General features: G+C 40.5%; 2 protein-coding genes and 2 non-coding genes across 20 annotated transcripts in view; 1 reads left to right on the forward strand and 3 right to left on the reverse strand.

Annotated features, from left to right (window-relative positions):
- Positions 1-24,371, forward strand: Srr (serine racemase). 16 transcript variants are annotated; one of them, XM_087191989.1, is made up of 10 exons: positions 1-229; positions 4,068-4,200; positions 7,724-7,817; positions 12,045-12,356; positions 15,691-15,817; positions 15,996-16,099; positions 17,445-17,564; positions 17,784-17,858; positions 18,330-18,539; positions 18,905-19,171. In XM_087191989.1, the coding sequence occupies exons 4-10, from the start codon at positions 12,189-12,191 to the stop codon at positions 19,103-19,105; spliced, it is 1,005 nt and encodes a 334-aa protein (XP_087048115.1). In that variant the 5' UTR covers positions 1-229; positions 4,068-4,200; positions 7,724-7,817; positions 12,045-12,188; the 3' UTR covers positions 19,106-19,171. The 16 variants fall into 16 exon arrangements, with proteins under 16 accessions (XP_087048115.1, XP_087048112.1, XP_087048109.1 ...); XM_087191986.1 differs by having other exon boundaries at positions 1-191; positions 4,065-4,200; XM_087191983.1 differs by having other exon boundaries at positions 1-191; positions 7,724-7,997; positions 12,185-12,356.
- The window catches only part of Tsr1 (TSR1 ribosome maturation factor), a 10,999-nt gene continuing 2,810 nt past the window's right edge, over positions 18,166-26,354 (reverse strand). Inside the window, exons 6-15 of one of the 2 annotated variants that reach the window (XM_004857154.4) lie at positions 25,775-25,934; positions 25,186-25,343; positions 24,385-24,581; positions 23,661-23,823; positions 23,225-23,335; positions 22,264-22,396; positions 21,000-21,116; positions 20,452-20,592; positions 20,279-20,353; positions 18,166-19,591 (exon numbers count right to left, since the gene is read on the reverse strand). In XM_004857154.4, coding sequence (XP_004857211.1) covers positions 19,413-19,591; positions 20,279-20,353; positions 20,452-20,592; positions 21,000-21,116; positions 22,264-22,396; positions 23,225-23,335; positions 23,661-23,823; positions 24,385-24,581; positions 25,186-25,343; positions 25,775-25,934 — 1,434 coding nt within the window. In that variant the 3' untranslated portion in view covers positions 18,166-19,412. The remainder of the gene's footprint in view (positions 19,592-20,278; positions 20,354-20,451; positions 20,593-20,999; positions 21,117-22,263; positions 22,397-23,224; positions 23,336-23,660; positions 23,824-24,384; positions 24,582-25,185; positions 25,344-25,774; positions 25,935-26,354) is intronic. The other variant, XM_004857155.4, reaches the window with a different exon arrangement.
- On the reverse strand, positions 22,027-22,112 carry LOC147823856 (small nucleolar RNA SNORD91 family). The gene has a single exon (XR_015443336.1). It is a non-coding gene; the product is annotated as a small nucleolar RNA SNORD91 family (small nucleolar RNA).
- LOC147823857 (small nucleolar RNA SNORD91 family) lies at positions 22,961-23,056 on the reverse strand. The gene has a single exon (XR_015443335.1). It is a non-coding gene; the product is annotated as a small nucleolar RNA SNORD91 family (small nucleolar RNA).

Here is a 26,354-nt window from a genome sequence, read left to right on the forward strand (position 1 = left end):
TCCCCACCCCTTTTTTCCTCCCCTCTCCAAACGACGGTGGCCGTATTGGGAGAAAAAGCGCTGAACGCACGTTCAAGAGAGGCGACGCCAGAGCGTGAGCCCGGGTGCTGGAGGCGGGAGTTGCGCGTGCGCAGAAGTGTAGTCGGGAAAGGTGTGCTGAGACTGGAGGTGGAGGCGCGGTGCCGGTGAAGGTGAGGTGGAGTGGTGAGATGAGCCCTGGTCAAACCAGGTGGGCGTTCGCGGTCGTTTTGCGTAGTAGCGACCGAGGACACTGATGTTGGTCTAGGTCTCGGGTCGGCGGAGACATCCCACTATTCGGGCTCCAGTCGTCTTAGGCCAAGGTCTCCCACCCCAGCCTCAGGCTTTTGTTTGGGGCCCTTAAAGATCTTGTAAGAATAGTTGATCCCCATTGTAAGAAAAGGAAACCGAATGTCTGAGAGCTGAAGAGGTAAATTGCCCACCATGACATAGTCAATGGTACCACAGAATCAGTCTTTTTCTTTATGGCAAACTACGTCCCCAAGATTCCTGACTAAATACACACACACACACACACACACAGACTCATGGTAAGAGGTAGGCTCTTGGTAAGAGGAGTTGTGTGAAAGTAAACCAGGAGGTAGTGTAAGTCGATTTGAGAATTTCTGTATCATTGTGGATTCTTGAGAAAAATTGTTGTTCTAGATCACAGGTTGATTTTTTTCTTTCTTTCCATTGTTAAAATTTAATCACAATGCTGGGCATGGTGGCATTGTAATCCCAGGAGGATTGCCCCGAGTTCGAGGCCAGCCTTGGCTACATAGTGAATTCAGGGCTAACCTAGACTACGTAACAAAACCCTGTCTCCAGAAGAAAAAAAAAATTAATTGCACCAAGGGCTGGGGATGTAGCTCAATAGTGCTTGCCTAGAATGTTCAAGGCCCAGGTTTCCATTCCCAGCACCTCGGTGAATGAATGAATGAATGAATGAATAAATAAATAAAATTTAACTAGACCAGAAGACCTTACCCTTTTTTGACCATGTACTATTAAAAACGGTGGTGTGGGGAAACTGCCTCTCCCAAGTCTACCTGCCTCCACCTGTTGCTCTTTCCTAGTCCTACATAGTCCATTGGACCTCTAAACCCACAAGTAATACTTATCCGTAATTCCTTAGTTGAGCATAAGAGATTCAAACAACCTGACAGAACTCATTCAGTTCCTCTTATGTGACAGATACTTCACCATCAGAAGGTTAAGCATAAAGTCAAAAGAAGTGTGGAAAGATGCAGCAGTTCAAAAGAAGGGGAATTATTTAAGTGGCCAGAACAAATGCAGCCATTTCCAACAGATTTGAGAGAACCAGAAAGAAATATAAAAAACTAATCATATTTGAGCTGACTGTGGTGGCACATGCCATAAATCCAGTATTCAGAAGGATGAGGCAAGAGGATCCTTAGTTGTAGGCCACCCTGGGATATATAGTGAGACCCTGTCTCAAAAAACTTTGTGTATCTATTGACATAACACACTTCAAAATTTATTGGCAAATGCTTTTCCTTTGAAAAGCTACTTGCAGAACAATGTATAGTATGATTCTGTGTACAGCAAAACTACTATACTGTATGTGTAAATTTTTATATGAATACATTTTTAAAGGTATGGAAAAATACATACCATTTTTAAAATTTTTTCTAGCACCGAGGATCAAACTCAGGACCTTGCCCTTGCCAGGCAGGCGCAGCGCCACTGAGCTACATCCACGGCATTTTATTCATTAATTTTATTGGTACATTTTAAGTATACAATATGATGACATTCATCATTGAGAAATATTTTGACATGAATCCTTTTGTTTAGTACCAGGGATTGAACTCGGAACCTTGTGCTTGCCGGGCGGGTGCTGTGCTGCTGAGCTAAATCCCCCAGCCCTTCATACTAAACTTTTTTTGTTTGTTTTTTTGGGTTTTTTTGTTTTTTTGGAACCTGGGATCAAACTCAGAATCCCCGGCCCCTTCATACCAAACATTTTTAAATGGTTAGCTTTATGGAAGAGAGGTGATTAGATAATAAAAAGTGCAGGCTTTATGTACAAATGTGATATTTTAAATTCCTAAAATAGGTATTTGACTACATAATATGTGACCAAACAATACAGCAAATTTGTTTTGTAATCTAAAACAGTAAGTCAGGGGGCCGGGGATTTAGCTCAGTGGTTCCGCTGCCTGCCCCAAAAGCAAGGACCTGAGTTCGATCCCCGGTACCAAAAAAACCCAAACAAACTAACTAACTAAATAAATAAATAAAACAGTAAGTCAGGTGTGGTGGTGCATTCCTGTAATCCCAGCACTGGAAGGCAGAAGGATTGCAAGTTTGAGCCCAACCTCGCCAATTTAGTGACTTAGGGAGATACTGTCTCAAAATAAAAAATGAAGGGCCAGGGATTTAGCTCAATGATGCCACCGCCTGCCTTGCAAGCGCAAGATCCTGAGTTCAATCCCAGGTACCAAAAATAAAAATAAAAATGAAGGGGGCCGGGGATTTAGCTCAGTGGTTCCACTGCCTGCATCGCAAGTGCAAGGTCCTGAGTTCGATCCCAGGTACCAAAAATAAAATAAAATAAATAAAAAATGAAGGGCTGAGGATATAGCTCAATGTGAAGCCTCTCAAAAACAAAAAAACCTATGGTACATCATTAATCAGTGGTCAGGAACATTTTGTTGTCATAGTACTTTTATTATTAAAAAATAAAAAGGGACAAGCCAGATATAGTGATGCATGCCTATAATCCCAACGCTGGGAGACTGAGGCAGGAGGATCACATGTTTGAGCCTAGTCTTGGCAGCTTAACAAGTTGGCAAGACTCTGTCTCAAAATGTAAAAAAAAATGTTTAAGTGCCAGGGATATAACTCAGTGCAAAGGCCCTGTGTTCAGTCCCCAGTATCAAAAACAAAAAGGAGGAGGAGGAGAAGGAGGAATGCCCTGTGGGTGTAGTTTAGTGGTAGAGTGCTTGCCTAACATATACAGAGTCCTGTCTTTGATCCCCAGCACCCACCCACCCCCTAAAAAAAGAAAGAAAATAGACTAAGCCTTCAACAAAGGTAGGAAAAGACAATACAAGAAAAATAGGAAGAATAAAGATAAAATATAATAAGAAAAAAGTACTTGATAAAATGAGCTCATTCAGAAATAAAAGACAATAAAGTAGACACAGTTCTGGCAAAAAAAAATAAGAGGGGTAAGAAGGACATCCTTTTAGATACCTGATAAGCAATTCAAATTTAGTTCATCAAATCTCTGATTTTCTTCCCAAATACTTGAATTAAGAGTTCTTTTTTTTTTTTTTTTTGGTACTGGGGATCAAACTCAGGTCCTTGTGCTTGCAAGGCAGGTGGCAGAACTACTAAGCTAAATCCCCAGCCCATTCTTCCCAAATACTTGTTTCTCTACCAGTCTTAAATCAATAAATTACTCCATTATCTACGTGAAAACCAAGGAGTTACCACAACACTGCCAGTCTCTCTCCCCATATTCAATCAACTATCAGTATATGTCTACTCCATGATGAGCATATATGGAATCATCTCAGCATTCTCCTCTTCTTTTTTGCTTAAAAACTGCCCTTCACCTCCATTCAGAAATACTTTTCTCTCTTTCTGCTTTTTCTTCTTTTTTCCTCTATCACGCCCTCTTTTGCTGCTTATTTTTCCCTCAGGTGCAAAGAACTGAACCAGCCATATTGTTTCATTCACACTACCATTAATAAAACCTTTCTCATTTACCTTTTTGCTCTACATTTCAATTACCACTCTTGTTCTATCTCTCTTCCCTTAGGTAGTGACTCTACTGTGTTTGTTATATGTTCTTGAATATGTATGTATCCCTGAATAATATACAATGTCCTATGTGTTTTGACTGTACATAATGGATACTATGTTATAGATCTCATTCTATTTCTTTACCATGTTTCTGTAAATACTTCTGACTGTTGCATAGTGTTATTTTAAATGACCTCAGATCCGTTGGCCACTGGTCCTGGACCAAGATGGGCCAGAGTCCTTACCTAGAATTTTTTTAACTGAAGCAGAGAAAGAAAATCCCTCTCCAGAGTGGAAGCCATAAAATGTAAAACACAGGAGGTGTCAGCAGCCATACATCCTGCCATATGGAACCAGCTGGTCTGCAGTGAAAAAGGAGCCGACATGCAAAATGCAGTAGAGGTGAGAAACACCTTGGAAGCTATCAAGTCCCTGGTTCCAGTTGTTCCTGAAGCTCATATTCCTGCCCGCTCATGGTTTGTTCAACTTTTCTTTGGACTCCATGAGCTAGTAAATGTAGACACTAAGCTAGTTCAAATTGGGATTCTATCAGTTACAACCAAGAGGCCTAAGTAATTACAATCATCACAAGATAGCTTGTTTTCTCATTTATTTATTGTCTTTTTTTTTTTTTTTTTTGGTATTTGGGATTGAACCCAGGACCTTGTGCTTGCCAGGCAGGCGTGGTGCCACTGAGCTAAATCCTGGCCCCATTTATTGGCTTTTTGGGAACAAGGTCTTGCTCTTTAGTTCAGGCTAGTCTTGAACTCACAGCGATCCTCCTGCCTCAGCTTCCTGAGTGCTGAGATAACAGGGGTGCACCTCCACACCTGGCTATAAAATAGCTTTTTTATTGGTGTTGTGTGTGCGTGTGTGTGTGTATGTGTGTGTGTGTTTAATTGGGGTAAAACACACATAAAATTTACAATTTTAACCTTTTTTTTTTTTTTTTTGTACCGGGGATTAAACTCAGGACCTTGCACTTGCAAGGCAGGCGGCAGCACCACTGAGCTAAATCCCTGACCCCTAACCTTTTTTAAATTTTTGTTTTTAATTTTGAAACAGGGTCTTGCTAAATTGCCCAGTTTGGGCTTGAACTTTGGATCCTCCTCCCTCCCAGAATGCTGAGATTACAGGCATGCACCATTATACCCGGCTTCATTATAACCGTGTGTGTGTGTGTGTGTGTGTGTGTGTGTGTGTGTGTGTGTGTGTGTGTGTGTGTGTGTGTGTGTGTGTGTGTGTGTGTGTGTGTGTGTGGTTTTGCTGAGGTTTTTCTTGGGTTTTGGGGGTCCTCCCTCCCTGTACCAGGGATCAAACTCAGGACCTTACGTTTGCCAGATGGGCGAGGCAGCACTGAGCTGCATCCCCAGCCCCTGGTGGTTTTTTTGTTGTTGTTGATGCTATTTTGTTTTTGGGGTTTTGTTTTGTTTTGCTTTTTTGTGTTTTTTTGGTACTGGGGATTGAACTCAGGACCTTGAGCTTGCAAGGCAGGCACCAGTGTTTTGTTTCTTTTCTTTAAGACAAGGTCTCACTATATAGTTAAGCTACTCTTGGACTCAGTATGTAGCATAGGCTGGCCTCTAACTCATGGCTATCCTTCTGCCTTAGCCTGCCAAGTGCTAGAATTACAAGCGTCCACCACCATACCCAGCTCATAACCATTTTTAAATGTGTATGTCCCTAATTACATTCCCATTGTTGTGGAACCAATCTCCAGAATGCTATACCTACTAAACTGATTCTTCATTTTCCCAACAACCCCAGTCCCTGGCAGCCACTCTTCTTTCTATGAATTTGATTGTTCTAGGTACCTCATATAAGTGGAATCATGCAGTATTTGTCTGTTTGTGACTAGCTTATTTCAGTCCTCCATGTTCATGTTATAGCATGTGTCAGAATTTCCTCATTTTTAAGGTTGAATGTATGTATATGCACTCCACTGTATGTATATACCACATTATAATATAGTCATTTGTTCATGAACACTTGGATTGCTTCCTTATTTTGGTTGTTATGAATGATACAGTTATGAACATAGATGTACAACTATCTGTTTCACACTGTGCTTTCAGTTTTTTTGGGTCTATATCTAGGAGTAGAATTGCTAGGTCATATGGTAAGTCTGCATCTAACTTTTTGAGGAACCAGCTCCTTATCATAGCAGGGACACTATTTTACATTCCTACCAACAGTGGATAAAGGTTCCACTTTCTCTACATTCTTATTAACACTTGTTAATAACATTTCTATTTTTTGTTTGTTTTTTAATAGTAGCCATCCTTTTTTTTTTTTGGTACTGGGGTTTGAACTTGGGTCTTTGCACTTGCAAGGCAGGTGGCAGAACCACTGAGCTAAATCCCCGGCAATAGTAGCCATCTTAATGGGCATAAGGTAGTATTTTATTGTGAAATTCAATTTGCATCTCTCTAATGATTAATGACTTGGGGAGCACATGCACACACACACATGTGTGCGTGTGAGACTAGGGAATGAACCCAGGGGCTTTGCAATAAGCTGTATCCACGGGCTTTTTTTTTTTTAAGCAGTGTCTCGATAAATTGCCCAGATTCAGCAGCTCAAATCTGTAATCCTGCCTCAGCCTCCAAAAGTACTCAGATTACAGGCATGCACCATCATGTCCAGCCTTGGGCAGTTTTTTATGTGCTTGTTAATAATTTATATGTCATCTCTGGAAAAACTTTCCTTGTTTTTTGGTTTTTGGGGGGTTTGGGGAGGTTTTTTTGGTTTTCTGAGATAGGTTCTCACTGTGTAGTTCAGGCAGGCCTCAAACTTGTAGCATTCGGAGCCAGAGATTTAGCTCAGTGGTTCCGCTGCCTGCCCTGTAAGCGCAAGGACCCGAGTTCGATCCCTGGTACCAAAAAACAAAAACCTTGTAGCAGTCCTCCTGCTTCAGCCTCCTAAGTGCTAGGATTACAAGTGTGTACCGCCACACCCAGCTTTTTTTTTTTTTTTCAAATAAGTTCTTGCTCTGTTGCCCAGTTGGCCTCAAACCTAGGATCCTCCTGCTTTGACTTTCCAAGAAGCTGGGATTACAGTTGTAGTTGTGTACCAATATGCCTAACATCTAGAGAAATATCTATCCAATTCTTTATTGGTTTTTGAATTGGCTTTATGTTTCCAAAATGCATCTTAAATGATTGCTTTCTTCTATATCCACATTTGCCTTCCTGGCCCTGCTTAGCCTTCACGTGGAAAACCAAAATACTTTTTAATTAGAGTCCCTGATTGTACTCTTGTGCCCTTCCTTTTCACTCATCATGATGCAGCCAGAATGATTTTCTAGAAATATGAACTCTTAACATGTCACTTACTTGATCAAAATTTAATAGTATTCTATTATTCTGGAGAAAAAAAATTAACTGGTTTTGGTGGTGCACACCTGTGAGCCCATCACTCTGTGAGGCTAAGGTGGAGGATCGCAAATATGAGCCCACCCTGGGCAACTCAGCAATTGAGCAAGATTGTCTCAAAACAAAAACTGGGCTGGGGATGTAGCCCAGTGTTGAAGGCTGTAGGTTCAATCCCAGGGGCCAGGGGAGATCCATGAATCATAGCCTGACATGATCTGGACTATCCTTCTGAACACATTCTCCTCTGATCACGATTCTCAGACCCACTGGCTGTCTTTTAGTTCCCAAAATAGGACTAACATTTTCCCTTCTTAACCTCTTCACACATTATTTCCTCTACCAGAAACATTTTTTCTGTCTGCTCTGCTGAGTTAATGCCCACTTGTCATATGGGTCATAACTTAAATTTCACTTCTCCATTGATGCCCTTAGGAAGTTCTTTCCCTGATCTAAATAAGGCCCCCATTATAGGATTCTATCATAACACACTTCCCTAAAAGCGTCTATCAAAGTTTGTAAAGATGTGTTTATTTTTCCATTATTTATTACAGATCGGCCATTAGATTATAAGCTCTATGAGGGCGAGGACAAGACTATTTATCTAACACTAAATTCCCAGACCAAACAACATCTCCCGTATAGAAGGTACTCATTTGTTAATTGAAAGAATAAGTCATGAACAACAACAGATATGGAAGCTATTTTGAAATATTAATATGATAATTCATACTAGTAAATATGAAGTTTTACAAAATATTAATTACGGAAGTTAAAAAGAATGAAGCAAATCCATGCTGTGAAAAAGTTCTCAGAAATACATGTACGGTAAGTCCTTGACTTACGAACATTCCAGTTGCAAACTTCCACACATACAAAGGGACCCCACATTACAAACATTCGTAGATGCGAACAAATTGCAGAAGTAGCTCACTTATCTGGCAGACATTGTCACAAGTGTGCTGCTGCTCTGTGCTTACTGTACAGTGTGATAGTGTACTGTAGTACAGTGCTCAATCAGAACCAAGGATGTCTGGAAGCAAGAGAAAAAGCAAGGGTGATGTGGAGGGAACTGCTAGGAAGTGCAAAGCAATAACCATGGAAATAAAAGTGAAAATGCAGTATAAGACTCACTTTGTCGGATTTACAAAATGAATCTGACTTAGGAACATTCTCACAGAATGGAATTTGTTCATAAATTGAGTACTTACTATATTACAAATAATTTGCAGATAGCATGATCGTTTCCCTTAAAATGCCGAGGATGGCCCAGCATGGTGACTCACACCTGAAATCCCAGCACTGTAATTCCAGGGAGGCTGAGACAGGAAAATTACTTTGAGTTTGAGGCCAGCCTGGGCTACATAGTGAGTTTAAGGCCAGTCTGAACTATATAGCAAGACCTTGTCTCAAAAACAAAGTAAAAAGCTGAGGAGGGCTAGGAGTGTAGAGCACTTGCCTACTATGTGTATAGCCCTAGTTTAATCCCCTATACCGCAAAATAATTTTAAAAATTTTTTGAAAGACTGAGGACAGAGCTGTTACTTTCCTAAAGCTATGTTACTGGTTCACATGTCAGTGGGTGACCCAAGGTGTTCCAGTTAGTTCTTAATCTTGGCAAGGGCTAATAGGAAGAAATACTCATCTTAAGAGGAGTGCCTAGATTCCTATAAAGGGTGAGAATAAAGTCAGCACAGCAAGAGAGAGATCTTAGAGTTGAAAAGCAAACAACTGTTAAAGATACTTTTTTTTGGTACCAGGAATCAAACTCAGGGCCTCAAGCTTGCCAGGCAGGTGCTGTACTGCTGAGCTACATCCCTCCCCCTAAAGATACTTTTTGAAACAATACATAAGTATACAAAAATTAATTTTCATAGATATCAGTTAATTTTAAAATCTAATGGTAAAAATATCTTCTCAAAAGCAACAAAAACATTGTACTCATAAATTTAATCATATATGACACAAAATTATGAAAATTATTGAGAAATCTAATACAAAAAAGACTTTACTAAATGGGAAGACACCCATATTTGTGTAAAGTCAGTATTTTTAATTGTCTGGTATGCCCCCACTTGATACATTTTACAGCAGAACTTATGGCAATCTTGCATAAAGAATTCTAAAGTTCCCTTGGAAGAACTGTGTGAGCCAGGTGTGGTGGCACATGCCTGTAATCCCATCTCGGGAGACTGAGGCAGGAGGATTGCCACAAGTTTGAGGCCAGCCTGAGCCACACTGTGAGTTCAAGTTCAGCCCGAACTATGTATGGAGACTTTGTCTCAAAAAAGAAAAATAAGGGGGCCAGGGTTTTAGCTCAATGGTGCCATGCCTACCTCACAAGCACAAGGTCCCAAGTTCAATCCCCGGTACCAAAAAAAAAAGAAAAGAAAAAGAGGGAAGAAAGAAAGAACAAGCCACGTATATGTGAATCTGGATAGATAAGTTGACAGAGCTTAGATAGCATTTGTCTTTGGGTAGGGAGGGTTAAGTTATTTTCATGTTCTTTTTACATGTCTGGGTTTTGGGGGGTTTGTTTGTTTTATTTTTTGAGACAGAGTAGTCTCGCTCTGTAATTCAAGCCTGGCTTACATTTCTGGGTATTTTTTTTTCCCTAGTACTGAGGATCGAACACAGGACCTTGCACTTATGAGGCAGGTGCAGCACCACTGAGCTACATCCCTAACCTTACATCTCTGTAGTTTCAAATTGTTTGTTTTCATGTTGTTTTGTTGAGGCAAGGTCTCCTATGTAGTCCAGGCTGGCCTTGGACTCACTATGTAGCCCAGTTTGACCTTGAACTCACAGCAGTCCTCCTGCCTCAGCCTCCTGAGTGCTAGGATTACAGGTGGACACCACCACACCTGGCTCAGTATCTATGGATTGCTTTCATAATAGGGAAAAATGGCCAGGTGTGGTGGCATACACCTATGGTGCCAGCACTTGGGAGGCTGAGGCAGGAAGGTTGTCAGGAGTTCAAGGCCAGACTAGACCACATAATGAGTTCAAGTCCAGCCTGAATTACAGAGGAAGACCCTGTCTCAAAAGGTGGGGGGGGGGGGGACGGACACCTTCATGTTTAAAAGCTACCATAATAAGGGCTGGCGATTTAGCTCAGTGGTTCCAGCACCTGCCTGCAAGCGCAAGGTCCCAAGTTCGATCCCTGGTACCAAAAAAAAAAAGCTACCATAATAAGAGAAATGAAAGGGCCAGGGCTTTACTGAGTGGTGCCACACCTGCCTCACAAGCGCAAGGTCCTGAGTTCGATCCCCAGTATGGGGTCGGGGGAGAGAAATGAAAGCATAATACAATTATTGAAAATTGTAATTACGGAAACTTTGAATAAACTATGCCAAAATGAAGAAGAAAATGTTTGCTTTGATTTTATTGTCATGTACTCTCTATACATTGAAAACAGAAGGAAACAAAATTAAAATAGTTTTTTGGTTTTTGCCAGTACTGGGGACTGAACACAGGACCTATGCACTGAGCTAGTTCCCCAGCCCCATATTCGTTTTTGATTTTTTTTTTTTTTTTTTTTTTGGTACTGGGGATCGAACTGAGGACCTTGCACTTGCGAGGCAGGCACGGTGCCACTGAGCTAAATCCCCAGCACTTGTTTTTGATTTTGAGATTAGGTCCCACTAAATGGCCCAGGTTGGGCTCAAACTTGTGATCCTCCTGCCTCAACCTTCCAGAGTGATGGAATTACAGGTGTGCACTACTATATCAGGCTTGGTTGATTTGGTGGGGGGTTTTTTGGTACTGGGGATCAAACTCAGGACCTTGTGCTTGCGAGGCAGGCAGTGGAACCACTGAGCTAAATCCCCAGCCCTTGGTTGATTTATTAAAAGGGTGGTTTTGTAGGCAATTTGTTAAGTAATGTTTTAAAGAAGTAAAAATTTAAACGAGATGCAGTGGCACACGCCTGTAATCCAGGCTATTAGGGAGGGTGAAATAGGAGGATCCAAGTTCAAGGCCAGCCTGTGCAATTTACTGAGATTCTGTCTCAAAATTAAAAAGAAAACCAAAAAACAAGAACGAATCTCAGAATGTAGCTCATGATAGAACTCTTGCTGAGCATAATTCAAGCCCTGGAGTTCAGTCCCCATCACCACAGAAATATATATAAATAAATAAAAATTTAAATCAGGTACACATTTGTCCCAGCATTTGAGAGGCTGAGTTGAGAGGATCCCTTGAGCCTAGGAGTTCAAGACCAGCTGAACAATACAGTGAGCCTCCATCTCAAGCAAAACAAAACAAAACCCAAACAACGAAAACAAAGCTGGGCATGGTGGTACACACCTATAATCCCAGCACTCTGGGAGGCTGAGATGGGAGGATTGCAAGTTGGAACTCAGCCTGGGCAATTTAGCACGTCCTTGTCTCAAAGTGAAAAATAAAAAAGGTTCTGAGATGTAGTTAAGTGTGAAGGCTTTGGGTTCATTCCCCAGTATCAAAAAACAAACAAACTAACAAACAAAAAACTCTATAGCTGGGCTGAGGATTTAGCCCAGTGGCACCACACCTGCCTTGCAAGTGCAAGGTCCTGAGTTCAATTCCTGGTGCAAAACAAAAACAAAACCCTATAGCTGAATTTGAAAACAATGATAAAAAATAAAAGCAAGATAGAGAATAGTAGCAGTGCCAAGAGATGGGTTGTATAAGTAGGGGAGTAAGTTTTAACATAAGCACCATCACTTACTTCCTGTAAAGCTTCACTGGAAAACTTCAGCTTGAAGACAATTCCCCCTCTATACAGAAATTCTGGCACTTAATAAAGGAGATGATATATAACACCACAGGCCCCAGGTCGATTCTTCTGTATTATGCATTTTAAGACATTTTCTTTTTTTTCTTTTTTCTTTTCAGTACTGGGGACCAAACTCAGGACCTTGCGCTTGTGAGGCAGGCAGCGGAACCACTGAGCTAAATCCCTGGCCCCAAGATCTTTTCAATAAACACATTGTCTAAGGCTTTGATTTGACCTCTTTCTTATTCCTGGGTTCCAGAACCATGTGTGCTCAGTACTGCATCTCCTTCGCTGATGTTGAAAAAGCTCATACCAACATTCGAGATTATATACACCTCACACCAGTGCTAACAAGCTCCATTTTGAATCAAGTAGCAGGGCGCAATCTTTTCTTCAAATGTGAACTCTTCCAGAAAACTGGATCTTTTAAGGTAAAAATCCATTTTGTTATTGTTTTCAAGTATGTTTGTTTTCAAATCCCTTAACATGTAAATTTATTTGATCCTCCTGCCCACACATGAGGTATGGATAATTAAATTACCTTTTTTTACAGTTAAAAGGTTCTAGAATTTTTCCTTTCAAGTCCTAGTTCACATCAGTGTTAATAAGCTACTTTTACACAATCTAAAAATTCTTTAGACTCATATATAATTTATATATTAAACATAATACTTATTGCCCAAACTAGGATATTTGACAATCAAAAATAGAACTCATAATGATTAAAGATAGACAGTAAGCCAGGCCTGATGGCACACATCTGGAGTCTCAGGTACTTTGGTGTGTAAATAGGCAGATTGCTTGAGCCAGGAGTTCAAGTTGAGACCCTGTTTCTAAAAACGGAGGAAGGTGGGCTGGGGATTTAGCTCAGTGGTTCCGCCGCCTGCCTCGCAAGCGCAAGGACCCAAGTTTGATCCCCAGTACCAAAAAATAAATAAATAATAAAAAAATAAAAAGGGAGGAAGGTTAGGAGTAAAGCTCAGTGGTACAGCACTTGCCAAGCACGCACTGACGCCCTGGCTTCAAACCCCAGCATCATAAAACAAAAAGCAAACAAAAACATCCATCACAGTAGGCATCAACCAGGACTGTTACTGGCAAAATGGGGAGTGTGACCACCCTGTTTGTTGTAACCCAAGTTTCAGCATATACTTTGTTATATACAGCTTGCTACACATTGATACCTTTTGAATATAGAAGAGCTAAATCTAGCTAAACTTTCCGATAAAACTTTTTCTACAAAATATGTCAGTGCCCTTTTTACATAAAGATAAGACTTTTAAACCAGCCATGGTGGTGCACTCTGGGAGGCTGAGACAGGAGGATTACAAGTTTGAGTCCAGCTTGGGCAACTGAGTGACTCAGCAAGACCCAGTCTCAGAAAAAAAATTAAAGGGGGCTGGGGATTTAGCTCAGTGGTTCCGCCACCTGCCTTACGATCGCAAGGTCCCAAGTCCAATCCCTGGTACCAAAAAAAAGAAAAAAATTAAAGGGCTAGGGATGTAGCTCAGTGTAAAGACCCTGGGTTTAGTCCCCAGTACTGTATACACACACACACACACACACACACACAAAGATAAGACTTCTAAGTATGTTAATTTGTTAGTACAATCCTCTGACCAATTAATTAAGCTTTAAGGGGAACCTGAAAGATGGATTCCCCACCGAGAAGTGTTTTTAAATTTTAAACAAAACTGTCTATGTTTTTATTACCCATTGCTTCTACTATGATTTGCTCTTCATTCACTCATCATACATTAAGCCCTTACTTTCAGTAACTACTAGGTATGCACACAATATGCCTTATCCTTCATCCATACTTTCTCAATGGAAAGATAAGCTGGTCAACAAATAACCTGATGAAAAGTATCTTTTTTTGAGACTGGGTCTCACCATGTAGCTCAGGCTGGCCTTGAACTCTTGGCAGTCCTCCTGCTTCAGCCTCCCAAGGGATGGGATTACAGGTGTGTGCCACAACACTCAGTTTTGAAATGGTTACTTTTGCCCGAGACATTGAACAGGTGATATTTGTTTCAAGTTGTACTGGTTGCATATAGGGAGTTGGGAGAAAGAACTACACTACACATAGAGATAATTACCATGTTCAGGATAGGGGTGTGAGCTAACCTAGGAGGGAAACTAGAAGCAATATAGGCTCATAGGCATGAGAGAGGTAATAAGAGTGTTTTAGAAAGGCTGCAACTAGCTGAGTGAGGTGGTGTACACCTGTAATCCCAGCATTCAGGAGGCTGAGACAGGCAGACTGCCACAAGTTTCAGGCCAGCCTGGGCTACATAGTTCAAGGCTACATAACCAAACCTTGTCTCAAAAAACAAAAAACAGAAAAAAAAAGACTTCAGTTTAGAAGGAACTTGTATTTTTGTCTTACAGAACAAAATGGTCCATAAAAGAAATGACTAGGTTTGTGTTTTTAAGAGATCACTTTCAAATCTAGTGGAAATATTAAATGAGTGATCTTTGAGGCAGTTATATCAGTTGAGGTTTGCTAACATGAAGCCTCTCATGCCAGGCATGGTGATATGCCTATAATCTCAGCTATTGGGAGGCTGAGAGAAAAGGATTCTAAGTTTGAAGCCAACCTGGGCAACCTAGAGAGGCCCTGACTCAAAATTAAAATGTAAGGGCTGGTATATAGCTCAGCAGTCTCTGGGTTCAGTCCCCAGCACCCAAAAAGAAAAAGTTGGGTTGCTGGTGAACTTTTTAGAGCTTTCAATAACAAACAGCCCACTATGGCACCCATGCTATAGGTTGACTAACACTGACTAGGCTAGTGTTTCTTTGTTTTTAATGAAGTTTATGTGTTGTTGTTGTTTTTTTTTTTTTTTTTGGTACCAGGGATCCAACTCAGGTCCTTGCACTTCCACAGCAGGTGGCAAAACCATAGAGATAAATCCCTGGCCATTTAACGAAGTTTAAAAAATGAAATAATTGAAATGTTAAAATAGAAGGGCTGAGGGTATAGCTCAGTGGTAGAACACTTGGCTAGCGTACATCAAGCCTTGGGTTTGAGCCACAGCACCACAAAAACATAAAATAAAACATAAGATGAAATATAAAATAGCTTACAGGATAAGGGTATAAAGGGAGACTATTTCTGCATAGCTGTACAGTGTTTGTATTTTAAACCACAAAAGTCAAAAGGTTAAGAAAAATTTAAGTTTATAGAGTAAGCTACATTAAGTTGTTAATTATTGAAGAAAGATACTTTTTATAAGCTTAATGTGGCTTAACGTGTGCAGTGCTTATGACATTTACAATAGTATAATGTCCTCAGCCTTCATATTCATTCACCACTCGCCCAGAGCAACTTCTGTTCCTGCAAGCTGCAGTCATGGTAAGTAAGTGCCCTATATTTGTATACCATTTTTACCTGTTATACCATATTTTTACTGAACCCTTTCTGTTTATATACACAAATACCTACCATTGTTATAATTTTGTTTTCATTGTGTTATAATTTTTTTTTTTTTTTGGTACCGGGGATCGAACTCGGGACCTTGTGCTTGTAATGCAGGCGGCAGAACCACTGAGCTAAATCCCCAACCCTATTGTGTTATAATTGTCTACAGTATTCACTTTAGTACAGTAACATGCTGTGCAGGTTTTTAGCCTAGGAATAGGTAAGTTTGTGTAACTATACTCTATGTTCACACAAGGAATTGTCTAATGATGCATTCCTTAGAACATGTCCCCATCTCAAAGCAGTGCATGACTGTACATGAATTCATCATCCCCCTTTTCCAGATTCGTGGTGCCCTTAATGCCATCCGAGGATTAATTCCTGCCACTTTAGAAGGGAAGCCCAAAGCTGTTGTTACTCATAGCAGTGGAAACCATGGCCAGGCTCTCACCTATGCTGCCAAATTGGAAGGTACTTGTTTAATTTCTCAGGATACTGGGTAGAATTATCAGAAAGTGGAAAATTATCCTTAATTTCAGTGGGAGAGGTGATACGGGAATTTCTAAAGGAGTCACTATCTGATTACAAGCAAAGTGAATTAAGTTTTTATACCAAATTCTCTTGACTTAACATGTTTTTCCCCTCCCAGGTATTCCTGCTTATATTGTGGTGCCCCAAGCAGCTCCCAATTGTAAAAAACTGGCAATACAATCCTACGGGGCCTCCATAATATACAGTGAACAGAGTGATGAGGTGAGGAAAGCAGTTTTCAGTACTCTATCTTAACAGCTTCATCTGACCAACTGTGTGCTTCCTACCTTACTGGATCCTCCTCAGCCTTCTTTGTTGTTTTCTCTCCCTCTCTCAATGTTAACATGCCCAACTTTTTCTCTATCTGAACTCAAGATGGTCTCATTAATTTCAGTTTAAAATAACACCTATACTCAATTCTAGTCCTGCTCTCTCCCTTTAACTCCACACTTGTATATCCAACAGCTACTGAACTTTCCTACTCGGTCATCTTCAGAGGCCTCCCAAAGCTACTATGTCCAAACCCAAACTCTTGATCTTACTCCCCTATTGCTCCACTTCCAGTCTTCTTCATCTCAATACATGGTAACATTTATGCTAGTTGCTCAAGCAAAAAAAATTTGATAACTCTGATATCTCACATCCAAGTCTGTCCTTTCAAAATATTTCCATAATCCATTAACAGCTTCTACCATTACCACCTTGATTCAAATCAGCATTATTTTTCATCTAGATTTAGTAGCCTAACTGGTCTTTGCTTTCACCCTCACCCTTTTAGCCTGTTTGCAAGAGCAATCAGAGCTACCCATTTAGTAAGTTAAAACTCATCTCTTGCAAATCAAATCCTCCCATCACTTCCCACCTCATACACAGTGAAAACCAGAGATATTTTGTTTTTTGAGATGAGATCTTCCTATGTAGCCCAGGATGGTCTCAAATTCACCATCCTGCCTTAGCCTCCTGAGTGCTAGGATTATAGGGATGTGCCACCACACCCAGCTTTTGCAAGTTTTATGTTTGATTTGGTTTGATTTGGTGCTAGGGACTAAACCCAGGGTCTTGACATGCTAAGCATATTCTTCCCACTAAGCTACACCCTCCAGCAACCAAAGTTCTTGAATTATCTAAGACCTAGATTTCTAGCTTTCTGACCTCACCTAACAATTACTGTCCCCAAATACTCCATGCCACCAACACTTACTACCTCCTCCAAAAGGTTAACCACTCCTATCGCAGTCTTGGCACTTGGTGTTACCACCTCCTTGGAATATTCTGCACAACCACAGTAATTATTCATTTACAAATAATCTGTCGATTTACAAGGGGCCCTTCCTGGTCAGCCTCTGTACTACATTGTTTTCTCTACAGTATTTAGACATATACCACACATTTACTTATATCCCACTTTGAAAAATATAACCCTCTTGAGGACGGTATATTTTGTTTACTGCCTTTTCTATCCAGTGACTAAACAAAGTCCGACAAAAAGCAAATGGTCAATAAACTGTTAAATGACTTAAACTTTTGGAGAATACTAAATGCAAATCAAGCTTCTATACTCTTTCAGTCTAGAGAAAAGGTTACAAAAAGAATTATGGAAGAAACAGAAGGGATCCTGGTACATCCCAACCAAGAGCCTGCAGTGATAGCTGGGCAAGGGACAATTGCCCTGGAAGTGCTGAACCAGGTAAAATAGCCTCATTAGTTCTTCCTATTTATTTTTTGGTGCTGGGGATTGTACTCGGGTCCTTGCACTTGCGCAGCAGGTGGCAAAACCACTGAGTTAAATCTCTGGCCCAGTTCTTCCTATTTAGCTACTGGTAAAGCTGTTTGGCTATAAATTCAATTATTTTATGTGTAGATATTAAGTTGCTTAATAATTCGCCTATTTGTATTTTTACTAAAGGTTCCCTTGGTGGATGCACTGGTGGTACCTGTAGGAGGAGGAGGAATGGTTGCTGGAATAGCAATTACAGTTAAGGTGAGAAAACAGCTTCTGACAGACTTCCTGCTTTAGGCACAGAGGATTTACATCATAGTACACTGTGGATACTTGCTCAACATCCCCCAAACTGCCATTCTTTCCCATCATCTCTTGGAACCCAAGACGCAAAGCCCTTCTGTGCTTCACTACTCTCTTCTTCACCTCTGACTTTACAGCACAATGTCATTACAATGAATGATACCTTCAGTTTTTCCCCCAAATCCATTTCACCGAACTATTATCCACGATAGGGACTACCTTTACCCAGTTACCAAAACCAGTTGTAATACAGGCAACTAAAGGCTGGTATTAAACATACAATTTATTTTATAAAGTGCTTGAAGGTCTTATTTTTATTACAGCTGTCAAAGAGGACTCTTAGGTAGAAACGCATTACCTATTCTGCCTATTTTAGGCATGCACATAGCAATGGTTAGTTATAAGGTGTCTTAATATTCCTCTTCTCAGGCTCTGAAACCTACTGTGAAGGTATATGCTGCTGAACCCTTGAATGCAGATGACTGCTACCAGTCCAAACTGAAAGGGGAATTGACCCCCAATACTTATCCTCCAGAAACTGTAGCAGATGGTGTCAAATCCAGCATTGGCACAAACACCTGGCCTATCATAAGGGACCTTGTGGATGATGTCTTCACTGTTACAGAGGATGAAATTAAGGTAAGGCTCCAACAAGAACAGAGTACCAAGTAACACTAGTGCTCCAACAGGTAATAATAGTGCAGTCACTAAGGCAAAAAAATTTCAACACAGTTCCTTTTGTTACGAGAAAGAACTGATCCACAGGGCTTTAACTAGGTGACTTCATGACATGTGGGAGTGTGGCCTATATATATTAAGACAAACCTTTTGCAAGTATTAGGTAGGGTGACAGCTGTATGTGTGCTTTTCATTGGCAAGCATACATACACAGCAACATGAAAAGTCAAACTGAGCAAACATCCTTTATGGGCCTTTACAAGTGAACCTACTAGACTCTGCCCTCCTCTTACCTCACTTATCCATACTTCCTTCTGTACCAACAGTATGCAACCCAGCTTGTGTGGGAGAGGATGAAACTACTCATTGAACCTACAGCGGGTGTTGGAGTGGCTGCTGTGCTGTCTCACAACTTTCAAACAGTTTCTCCAGAAGTAAAGAACATTTGTATTGTGCTAAGTGGTGGAAATGTAGACTTAACGTCCCTAACGTGGGTGAAGCCAGCTGCAAGACCAGGTCCTTACTAGCCATTTATTTATGTAAAATGAAGAGATATGATTGTCTCTAAATACATGAAATTTTTGTTTTCCATATTCCTTAGTTTCCAAAATGTTATTGGAGAATACATATTTCAGTAAGATTTAATAGTTTTTTGAACTAAGTTGTAGTAGAAAAACTTCCATTCTTAACTGAGATATCTGTTAGGCCAAAAAAAAGTCTTCTGTAAACAGGGCAGCCAAATGATAGGCTAAAGCAGTAACCACAAAGTGCCCCATTACAACCCATAAGCTCCCATCCTGGAAGTGCTAACTGGCAGCAGTAAGGCAGAATCCATTATTCCATGTCCACTTCAGGTGTTGTTGAAGAAATCTCACTTTTCACCCAAGGTACTGGGTCTGGTACATATGGATCATAAGTCCATTTAGGGAAAACTCGTTTATAGAGGTTCATCAGTACTGTGTCCTGAGATTTTAGTTTCCCATCAAAAGTACATTTCATGTGGCCATGGGTACCTAGAAAGAAAATAACAGGTTGGTAAAATTAAAAGTAGAAAATTCTTGCAGGCCTGTAAACCCAGCTACTTGAGAGCCCAAGGCAGGAGGATCTCAAGTTCAAACCTAGGCTGGGCAACTTAATGAGTCCTTGTCCCCAAATAAAAAACCAAAGAAAGGGCTGGGGATTTAGCTCAGTGGCTCTGCCGCCTGCCTCAGAAGCACAAGGTCCCAAGTTCGATCCCCGGTACCAAAAAAAAAAGGCTGGGAATATAGCTCAGTACAAAGCCCTGGGGTCAATCCTTAATACCACAATATTAATCAATTTTAAAAAACTATTATCCAGTTTTTATTTTTATTACATGTTTGTAGTACATAACGATTACATTCCTCATGGGGAGCTGGCACATGTACATAACATATCTTAACTCTTTTTTAACTCCCTTCCCTCCATCTCTTGGTCCCCTTCCCATTTACAAAAAAAAAAAAAAAAAAAATCCATCTACTTATTTCCTATTCCTATCTTTCACTTTACTCTTATAATTAGTTAAAAAGGATAAGGGTTATAACTCAGTGATCGAGGACCTCCCTTTGCCCTAGGTTCTATCCCCAGTAGGGCAAAAAAAAAAGCAGTGAGCTTCAAACCTAATGGTCATTTGATCACACTGGAGAAATCTAGATGAGGTCCCAAATCCCACGTTTCCTCACCTAATGGCTCCTTGATGTGTCCCCTGCGGCCCCACTTTGTCCTCAGTTCCACTGGTTTAAACCACAGTACATCCTCTTGTAAAAGAGAGAAAACCAAGATAAATTTATCCACAAACATTAACCCAGCCTTCACACCACAAAGGCAATCATATCCCATCTTCCTTCATACCTACCTCTACTAAAGAACATGTAACGCACAACTGCCATCTTAGTAAAAATTCTGAAAGGATGACCACTCAGAACAACTCTTTTGATGACTATTCTATCTGGATCCACTGACAACAGATGCCCTGTAGCAATGAGGCTGTGCATTCCTAAAGGGGGAAAGGAAAGCAGCTATTCAGGAGTCTACAGGCTCATGTATTGACCTAGTCCATTTAAAGATAATTCATATGTAAGATTTTCTTGGAGAAACCTTAAAATTGCTTTGCACTATGGTCTGCTCCTGTGTCCATAGCAAATGATATTCCTACTAAGCCTGTCCCCAGACCTATCCTAAATATAGCACTCTGAATATCCTCTACTGATTAGCTAAGAGTTACAAACAACAGAAAACCAAGTTTATCATCCCTGGCTTATAACCACTGGGAGGCTGAGATTGGTATATTCTGAAAACCTTCTTTACCTTTTCCATTTGGCTCTCAAATCAAAATACAGAAATAAAAAGTGATAATCCTATTAAGGATATGTAGGCCTGTTCACTCACATGACCTCAACTCACCATTGCTTTTCTGTTTGAAAAGCAGCACAGATGCAGGAGGAAAAGTAATTGGTGCATATACTGTTGCCACCACGGCTTCATCAGCAGTCAGAAATCTCTGAAATTTGTGTTTATCCGCTGCAATAATAAAGGTTAAAAAAGAAAGAAAAAACAATAAAATTGTAAGAAACCATAGGCAAAAACCACATCACTACATTTTTTTTCCCAGTATTGGGGAATTGAACCCAGGGCCTCACCCAGCTACATGCTAGCGAAGCACCCAGCTACATCCCAAGCCAACTGCCAAACTGCAACTCAAACTGAAAGCAGTTTATGTTATTTGCCCAATAATTCTTAAAAATTTTTCCAAACGCAGTACTACTAAAAAAATATAGCCCATTTCTATCAGTCATTTTTCAACTAGAGATAGAAATCTTGGGGACCAAATTTTAATTGGGTTTCAAAAAGTTCTCCAGGTTGATTCACCAGAATCAACTTAGCCTCCCTACCTCATTTGAGAATCAGTGCTTTATTGAGACTCCCTCTGCTAAATCATTAGTACTTATTCTTGAGCAGGTACTGGCAAACATTTACTGCAAAGGGCCAGGTAATAAAACTCATCCAGAGCACCATTAATGCTGTTGTCATCTCTTTCTCCCGCCATTGCTAAAGGCTGAGTGGAGGGCCAGGGATTTAGCTCAGTGGTTCCACCGCCTGTCTTGCAAGCACAAGGTCCCGGGTTCGATCCTCAGTGCCAAAAAAAAAGGCTCAGTGGAGCAAAGGTGGTCTTCAAAAGCTACCAAATTAGTGGGCAACACATCTTGCTACTCCTACTATGTAGGAGCACAATCATTTTTGCTACATAAATGTCCCGAGCTACCACTTACCAAATTCTCCTCTAGTCTCAACACCTTCAAATTCACACACCAAATTGTGGGTCACACCCTGTCTCTATTACTTCATGATAGCACTGGCACACCAGACACCAAGTTCCTATACTGACACATGCTGCTGACTCTGATTCAAAACCTACTGGAACAAATACTCATGGCAAAGAAGCCTCAGCAACAGGTTGCATCATGGCAATGCTTCAGACAGGTTCAGACATGAATAAAAACATCATTGGCTCCTAAATCAGAGTAGACTGTGAAAATACCTATAACCCAGAGATCTCGAAGTTTGAAACTGTGTATTCCGTACCTTCCCCACCCACCTCCCCACCAAGAATCAGTCTCCTAAATGATATTAAAATGGAGAAGAACCTAGAAGTTTCCCCACTACTAACCTGCAGTGTGCTGAGAAAATAAAGGTGAGGCTCGGAAGCGTCTGAATCCACAGTGGAAGATCAGTTCCTCTTTGGCTTTCACAGGTTCAGTGTTGCCAGGGTTCCGGCTCACCACCATGTTCAATACTGACATCTGAGGACCAAGTAAGAAAAAATTTCATAGTCTAGGAGTGCAACACCCTAACCTGAAATAAGGCAAAATCAAACAAATATCAGATAAACAATGAGAACAGACAATGCTAATTCATGGGACACGGATTTATCCTTTAGCAACAACTGCATTAGTGATGAACATGGGTTGATCGGAGCTTTCATGAACCCCCCCCTTTTGGGGGGGGGTACCAGGGATCGAACTCGGGACCTTTCGCTTGCGAGGCAGGCACCGCTGGCACCACTGAGGTAAATAAATCCTTGACCCTCATGAAACCTTTTAACCTAACTTATCTTCCTGCACCTAACATGAAAAAGGTCAACACCTGCCACAAAATCATCGACCTCCAAATCATTCACTCACCATACATCTGCAAAACCACTCATTAAAGTCTCTTTTTCCTCAACCAGCTCATACTGACCAAACTTTAGAGCTGTCACATACTCAATGGGCATGACTACTGCCTACCTAGAGAAGAGAGATCTGTACTTTGGCATAAACCTTTTAAGGCTGCCAGCTCTTACTCAAAATCTGAAAACATACTTATCTCAGAGAAGTCTCAGAATGACAAAAAGACTGCATCACTAAGATGCTTCAGACAGGTATAGACATTTTGGGTTAAAACCATCACTGACTTCTCTTTTGTTGATTCCTAAAATCATAATGACATACTCTGGTTTCTCTTCAGATTGTATAAATCTTTCGCCTTTTACTAAAATCATACTGACAGATCTTGTATCCCAATGAGCAAAATGTCATGAATGGGTTGAAAAGTTTCTTAACTCCTCATTCTCACGAGGCTTAACTTACCTTCTGTTCATGAGGTAGCAAAGAAAATGCAATCAAGGGTGCTCCTCTCCTGAAGTCCCCAACCACTGAGACAGGGACTTCAGAGACATGAAGTGTGACATACCAGCCAACCTGCCAAAAGGAAGTAGAAAACAATCAGTATTCTCCTCAAGTCCCAATAATGATGAAACATTTCTCCAAATGCATTAAATCTCTCAAACTACCCTAAAACCAGCTCTTACCCTTTGAATTGCTTTTCACAGACACCTCAACTTCTTCAGTTAGCAACTCTGATGCCTCTTTGTTCCTAATATCACTCTTATCCATGACTTAGTGGTTCCCCGAATTCAATTATAAACAGCACAAAACTAAATTAAGTACTCCCGTGCCAAAAAGAGTAGAACAGCACCATGTGGTAAACAGATTATAGGATGGACAAGGGAAGGCAAATAAATACCTCAGCTCCTTCAACCTCTTTTTCCTCAATCTCTTTAAAGACACGTCTCCTAGTATTAGTAAAGTTCTGAAACTGAAAGATACGAGCATAATCTCGAGGAAGGTTTTCCTTAGGATCCCATGGAGATGTCCGAAAACTCTTGAGGCCTCTATATTTCTGAAATCTAAAATACAGGAGATTTTAAAGAAACTAAGAGATTATATGGTGCTATACAAGGCTCATATTACTTCTAAACTATCACTCTAGTTTAAAAGAACTCATTATCTCAAAATAACACAATCAGGGCCGGGGATTTAGCTCAGTGGTGCCGTGCCTGCCTTGCACAAGGTCCTGAGTTCGATCCCTTATACCAAAAAAACCCAAAAAACAAACAAATAAAAAAATCAAAGTACACAATCATCTATATCTTCATACTTTTATTTTTGTGTTTCTACCCAAATTCCCCCAAAATCTCCAAACATTATTAACTGGATATTAGCTCCTATAGGAAGTATTTGCTAAATTAACCTTAGTAGTTCTCCATTAGAGTCCTGTAACAGTCTGTACCACAGTCTAGGACATAATTATATATGAGTTTCCCATAGGCATGTCACCTTCCCATACAAAATGTTAGCCTTCAGGAGCAAGGAAAATATGTTTTTCTTCTTTTGTATCACATGAACATAGTTCTGATTCACAGAAGTTTTAAATAAAAGCTTGTTTAAACTTCAACTTGTTGACTAACCGAATTCTAGCAGCCACATCACGGGGTGTGTCCATTTCATCTGGAAACATCTCTTCCAGTCTTTCTTGTTTATATTTCTCTAACATTTTTTCCTCAGCCTCTTCATCCATTTTCTCATCATACAGATCATCATGCACTGACTCCCCTATTGTCATAGTTTCACATACTTCCTCCTCCTCTTCTTCACTACTCTCATCCTGTAAAATAATAGATTATACTGTAGTTACCTCAAAAAGCCCCACCTACCTCTACTCTAAAGACCATTAAGCTAAGAATAAAATAATTTTACTAAACATCCAGTCCCAACAAATATAAATTCTAATGAAGACTAAGTCAAAGCAAAAATCTTAGCCAGGCATAGTGGCCCTCGCCTGTAATTCCAGCTCTTGGAAGGCTGAAGGAGTCCCCCAGGTCTGAGGCCAACCTGGACTAGTGAGGCCCTGCTCAAGAAAAAAAAAAATTAAAACACACACACACTTATTCCCAGTAACAAGTCATTCCTAAACTGAATAAACACATCTCTAAAGGTCAGGATTGCATGATGGTCCACACCTATAATCCTAGCACTCTTGGGAGGCTGAGGCAGGAGGACTTTGAGTTCGAGTCAAGTCTGGGCAATTTAGCAACTCACTGAGATCCTGTCTCAAAATAAAAAAGTGAAAAAGGTCTGGGAAAATAGCTCAGCAAGAAGGCCCCAAGTTTAATCCCCAGCACAACAAAAATAAAAAATAAAGGTCAGGACTGCATTTTGCCTTATGTTTGGAGCTGTTACGGAAGTAGCCTAAGGGCCTATTGCCTTACCTGAGACTCCTCTTCCATAAAATTCTCATGTTCTATATCATCATAGTCATCTCCTTCCCCACAACTTTCACCACCTTCATCCAAAATCCATTCAGCTTGGTAACTGGATGTTCCTTTGGGGACCTTCTTGACCACCTTGGAGCTTTCCTTCAACAAGTCTATAAAACACAAACAAGTTTTGTATCTTCTCTCCCCCGCTCCCCCTCCATCACTTAGTTTTCTCATCTAGCAAGATACTAGATATTGCTGCCTACATGGGAAAGTAGCAGACACCATGAACAGAACAGAATACTCCCAAATCTAATTTAGCTATCTCACAATTACCAGTGCACACTTAAGTAAACCCTGCAATGGAGCCAAAGTTGTTTATTTGTTCACTGTAAAACAGTAACCCAGGTAATTTTGAGAAATAGAGCTAAGCTGTATTCTATGTTTGCTTAGTGCAATCATACAGCATTTGGAGGTAAGGGAGAACTACTACTATGACCTCATTCCACTCTACCAAATGGGGTGTGAGCAGCTAACCTGTGAATAGCTAGACAAAAACCCCAATTTCAGGTGAATGAGTAACAAGTTTGTTGCTACCAACCCTTTGCCTCACTCAGCTCATCCTCAGTGGGCCAAGTTTGCTCCCCATCCATTGGGTCTGGGATAACCTCTGTTTGCAAAGACTCCTGTCTGCTAGGGTCTGCCTTCATTAGGACCTTAAGGTCTTCTTCCATATCAGCCACAGCTTCTGTAGCACAAATCTGAAAACCAAGAGGTATTGGCCAAACATTAACCAAAAATCTACTAAATCTAACACAGTAACCAGAAACATCCAGAAATATCAGTCATTATATAGATTGCATAAAAGTCAAAACCTGTAAAAATCTTGTAAATGGGCATTTCCTAGCATTTTCACTCTACACCCCCGCTTGGCTTCTGAGGCCTTTTATAATCTGCCGATTACATTCCTCACTTCTAGTAAGCTGCTTTCTTCAAAATTCTAAAAACTCTCCCCTCTATTACTGGGCCTGGGGTTCATATTGTCTCTATCTTCACACATATTCTTTTAATTTTGTTCAACTCATAAATCATACTCATCCTTCTCAACACCGGGCTCAAGTCTGATCGCTACTGTAAAATTTTTTCAACTTCCACACCAAGTCTGTACTTTAACCATAGCC

Source organism: Heterocephalus glaber, unplaced genomic scaffold (genome assembly GCF_053883595.1).
Source record: "Heterocephalus glaber isolate CG9 unplaced genomic scaffold, H.glaber_assembly_v1.0 deba00001564, whole genome shotgun sequence".
Taxonomy (NCBI): domain Eukaryota; kingdom Metazoa; phylum Chordata; class Mammalia; order Rodentia; family Bathyergidae; genus Heterocephalus; species Heterocephalus glaber.

Coding starts and splice junctions, on each gene's coding strand:
- Srr (XM_087191983.1), top strand. CDS start 7,951: ATGAAGCAAATCCATGCTGTGAAAAAGTTCTCAGAAATACATGTACG. Junction 7,998..12,184: donor TTCTCAGAAATACATGTACG/GTAAGTCCTTGA, acceptor CCTGGGTTCCAG/AACCATGTGTGCTCAGTACT. Junction 17,565..17,783: donor CCCTGGAAGTGCTGAACCAG/GTAAAATAGCCT, acceptor TTTTTACTAAAG/GTTCCCTTGGTGGATGCACT.